The sequence below is a fragment of the Penaeus chinensis genome, chromosome 19 (assembly GCF_019202785.1).
Source record: "Penaeus chinensis breed Huanghai No. 1 chromosome 19, ASM1920278v2, whole genome shotgun sequence".
NCBI lineage: Eukaryota > Metazoa > Arthropoda > Malacostraca > Decapoda > Penaeidae > Penaeus > Penaeus chinensis.
Genome location: NC_061837.1, coordinates 24,283,344 through 24,288,343, shown reverse-complemented (window position 1 = coordinate 24,288,343; position 5,000 = coordinate 24,283,344). Strand labels below are relative to the sequence as shown.

Here is a 5,000-nt window from a genome sequence, read left to right as displayed (position 1 = left end):
ATATCCTGTTCTCTCTTGCTGCACGTATACAACCAGATTGGATCTCAGCATTGCATATATTAAGGCCTCCTCGTCGAAACGGTAAGTTGTTTTGTCTAACAAAATATTTGTTTTTCTGCATTAACTTTATTTATCCACTTTTAATAAGATGCCATTTATTATAACCCATTCATTACCTAATCTCTGTTTGTGATAAACCCCTTCTTCCAATGATGTATTGGATTACTACACATGATAAGCCATTTCCAAGTATGTAATAGGGTGTATAAGGAGTCCCCACAATCCTCTCTGTGGGCCTTAATTGATCCACTAAGTGTCAGCAGGTGTTTGTTTTGTGTTCAGTCAGTTTTATTTCAGTTGTGATTAGTGTAGGATACTTAGGCCTACACATAGATATTTTTTTATGTAATGGCAACAATTATGAAAAGGAGTTTTGTATTGACTGGGATGTTTCAAATGGATATCAAGATAATTTTGATATTTTTTGATCTAGAAAATGTAAGGGACAGTGAGTATTAGAGTTGTCATTATTATCAGCCAAAGTAGGTCATCTCCTGTTTGCCCAATCTTCACATTGCTTAAAGAATAGATAAATGATTTATATATATATATATATATATATATATATATATATATATATAATTTTATTTTCAGTATTATATGTTTTTCAGTTACCATGGTATGAAAAATTTAGCAAAACTTGTATATTCATATATAATTGTGTGGGAATGGCGATGAAAAGGAAACTATTAGGAGGGCGCCTAGGTAACAAAAGGGCTAAGGAGATATCAGCTCTTGCTAGAAAACATCTGAAGTGAATATAGCAAGTGGTTTATTGATATTTGGTCATGTCAGTCACCATTTGTACTCAGTGCTTTACTCAGTTTGTAAATATAACGAATGGACAAAAGTTGGAATTCAATTTGATATGATTAGGCATTGGTTAGTGGTATATTTTTATCAGGCTCCTGAATTTAGGTGGAGGGAACTTTTTAGGTGTGCCTGATTGCACAGATTTGAAAAGCAGTCACACTAAGGGTCCTGTAACCTTTCACAAGGGCTTAAACAACTTGACTCTAAAAAGAATACAGGATTATGCCATTGCACAAGTGTAAAGTGACTGTAGGAATGAAAGAGACTTTAATTTTTTTTTTTTTTTCTTGAAAGTACATAGATCCCTTTTTCTTAGTCAAATCTTGGGTGCATACAGAGATGGATAAGTTAGTTTTTCATCTGTATTTGCCCTTTCTTTTTGTCTTTAGGAAAACGTTGTTTGTCATTTCCTTGACTCCTCTTTCCACACTATGGATGCATTGACTTTATCCTCCTTTTGATAAATAATAGTTGGAAAGGCCCATATTTTAAGGAGGATTTAAGCAAGAGGTAAAGAATATTCAATGTAGAATTATTAGTAGTTGATTATAGTCTTATATGATTGTAGTTGTTTAAGGCAATATATGCATTAGTTTTATAAGTAAAAATATAAAATTGCCAACTGCTTTCCTGCAGAGATTTTTACACTTTGACTCTACAAAATATAGAAAACAAAGTAAAAAAAAAAAAATAATAATAATAAATATAAATGCAATTGCAGTAATACTTAAGTCATAAGTTATGTGTTGCTTTATTTACTCCTATTATGACTCATTCACTACTAAAACTCCTATGGCATCCAACAGATGAAGTTGTGTTGGGTGTAACCACGGGGGGCTGGGTGAAAGTGTGGACAGTGAGTGAGAAGGAAGTCCGGCCACGGGAACCTATATTTGAACATGAGTCTAAGATGATTAGATCTCTGAATGCTCTGTGCCTCGTTTGTTGTACATACAACCAACGAACCGTCCTAATAGTCACACAAGATGATTGGCAGGTTTGTGCTTCTTTTTTTGTTTAGTTTTTTTCATTTACTATGTAATTCCTTCTTTTTAACTTTCCTTAAGGTTCTGCTGATAGTAAAGATGATATGTGGATTGTAGTTCTTTCACAGCAATTGCAATATATGATACAGGTGGTACTCCTCTACTCATGCGTTGTAATTTTTATATTTCACATTTGATAATCATTCATTCTGTTGCTGCTTTTATCCTTGAGAACTGTTTCCCTATTGATTTATTTTTTAGTATTGATTTATGATTTATGATTTATGCAGTTGCATAAATCATAAATTCTTTTCCTATGACTTTTCATGCTTATGATGCCCCCATTCAGATATATGATGCTGGCGACTTCTCACAACTCTGCCATGTTGGGGGAATTCCTGGTGAGAGATGGATGGGCGGAGATTTTCTGTCAGCTGATCGTGTGCTTGTCTGGAATGATATGGGTCAAGCATACATTTACAAGCTGCCTACAAAGTAAGCATAAACCTGTTTATGAGATAAAATAATTTATATATATATATATATTTATATAATGCACTATAGCCAGTTTTTTAGATTAGTCTGCACTTTTGAATTATTTATCAGTTATGTACTGCTATTACTCAGTGTTTTGCCTGGAAACTTGACAGGACTGTAAACTTGCAGTGCTTTCACAAAAGTATGTAGTATTAAAGTGTTGAAGTTCTTATTTAGAAGTAAAAATTCTGTGGGGTATGGAGCCCAGATGCAGATGATTTTGTAGTGGTTAAAGGGTAAATATGGATAACAGTTTATGAAGAATTAAGGGAATCTTACAGTCAGTGCAACACTATGTTGAAACAAACTGCTGTTCTTGTTCTTAGAATAATATAAAATTCTGAAACACAGTAAAATAGCTAATGGAATTATTTAATTTTATAAAAAAAATTATGTGATATTGGAATCTCTAAAAGCAATAAAACCTCTTTACAGTGCAAGGTATGGTGGAGAGTATGTCATTTTCACTTTCTCATTTAGCTTTTCAATTAGCATTTCCACTTACTATTAGGTGTATCGTGTAGCCCCCTTTTTCTTCAATTCAGCATGGGTATTGCAACTTCTAGTCTGAAATTTCTCATGAAGAACACATTTATCTACTTCTCATTGTACCTTCTAAGACTGTCTAATCTTCTTTAGTTAAACTTTATCTGAACAAGAGAACCAAACTCAAAGTAGGTATCAAAATTTTGTCCATTTTAGTTTAACCAGAACTAGTCAACTTGTGATCTGTTTTTACTGTACCAACTTCTATTAAACCAGCTCAAGTTGAACCCCTTCATAAGAAATAGAAAATGGAATCATAATATTATTTGTAAACCAAGTAATTCTTGGGTGCAAGTAATATTTCAAGTTACTTGATATAATTTTTCAAATTGTGTTATAAAAAAAGTAATATCTCTCGAGATGCAGGAATGTCACACATATAGCTAAAGGGCCATTTGCCAGTATATATTTCTCTTTGTAATTTATTTTGTATTATGCGAATCATTTTCATGGTTGGCTTTCAACGTTTTTCTTGGTTATCATTAATCCATTGTTAGTTTGTTAACTCATGACACATATCTTTCGTCCTTCATATAGGGTACTGTAAAGACACAAAGCGTGTACCATGACACACTTATTGCTTGGCCAAGAATTAAGGTTCTCCATAAACTGCATCATAATTTAACTGTGAATAAAAAATGCATTGTTCTTGATAATTTCTTGCACATGAACAGCTTCCACCTGTCAAATTTTGCTCAGATGGATCATATGCAATGTTAGGTAAACAGATACTTATTAAACTTTACAGAGACTTATTAAACTTTTTTTGCATATGCAAGTTAAAGTTGAGTACATTGTATTAAGTAATGGTACTGAAAGCTAGGCCTATTCATGGTTTGTGATTCCTTGAAAACATGGTGTAAGATTGTGCCATGAATGTTTTGACTGTTTCTAAGTCCTTGAGCTTGTTGTTTAGTTTGTCATTGTCAGTCCACTTTTATTTCAAGTGCTTTTCCTGTTAGTTTCATGAACTATGGAGCCTCAGGAACCATGAATAAGTGACTGAGAAATGGGTGAACAGAACCTGTGTCTTAGTTGGAAACTGTAACATCAACCCTTGACACTTTGGCTGCCCAGTTGCCTTATACCCATCATCCTGAAAAGTCATGGAAGTTGGCTGATGATGGTATATGCCTCACTGAAATAAAATATTCACCCAAAACCCATTCATTGGTCTATTGGACCTTATTTAAAATACCAACTATTCTTTCTGCAGCATCAGAAATGGAGAAAAACATTTGTGCAATTCGCTGTTCCTTTTGCACATGACATTGTATATGCCATGAAGTTAATAGTATTGGTGTTATTTAGTTCATCCTTATGAAAATTTCTAATGTTAGCATTCAAAATAGGAAATATACAAGTAGGGCTCAAACATTTTCAAGAAACTATCCACTGCTTGACAATCTCTAGTGGACCTAGGGGTCTAGTGGGAAAGACAAGAGTACATACTGCTTAACAATATTACTGGTTTGTCATTGTGCATGTTTGTGCTCTTAATGATTAGTGTAGCAATTAGATAAAGTTTAATCCAATAGATATGGAATGATTGCTGTTGTGTGATTTGTGATGTAGAAAAACCTGTGTAATTGGTAAAATAGTAAATTTTCTTTCTTTTTCTTATATTACTTCTGTTCTTCTTCTTTTTCATTTTTCTCTTTCACTTTATATTTTTTTAGTTTGAATATGAAATCCATCATTTATATCCCTTGTTCTATGAAATTTAAGGTTTTATTGATGTTAAGGGTTTGGAGTTTGTGAAGATACTGTAAAGAGGTTTTACTGGATGAAAGTAATACCAGATTTCAGTTACACAAAAAAAATGATATTTTGCAACAGAATACTTAGTGAGGTAATAATTACATTCATGATGTAAAGGTAAGATTAACAAAACGTTAACAGATAACTTATAAATACGACAAACACAAACACATCTAGCACTGAATCAACAAATATGTGAAGTTAATCTCTTTAATTATACAGTGATAGTAAAATGTTGTTTTTTATAGTAAAAACCTTGATAAGTGTTCACTTTCTTCTCCATAAAAAGACAAAAAG

At 32.6% G+C, this 5,000-nt stretch overlaps 1 protein-coding gene across 12 annotated transcripts in view; it reads left to right on the top strand.

Moving 5' to 3' along the window:
- Positions 1-5,000, top strand: part of LOC125035322 (WD repeat-containing protein 7-like) — a 72,123-nt gene that overhangs the window by 10,367 nt on the left and 56,756 nt on the right. For all 12 annotated transcript variants that reach the window (XM_047627639.1, XM_047627629.1, XM_047627633.1 and 9 more), the window contains exons 5-7: positions 1-81; positions 1,680-1,870; positions 2,209-2,354. The exon at positions 1-81 is cut by the window's left edge and continues 88 nt beyond it. In XM_047627639.1, the coding sequence (XP_047483595.1) occupies positions 1-81; positions 1,680-1,870; positions 2,209-2,354 (418 nt within the window). The remainder of the gene's footprint in view (positions 82-1,679; positions 1,871-2,208; positions 2,355-5,000) is intronic.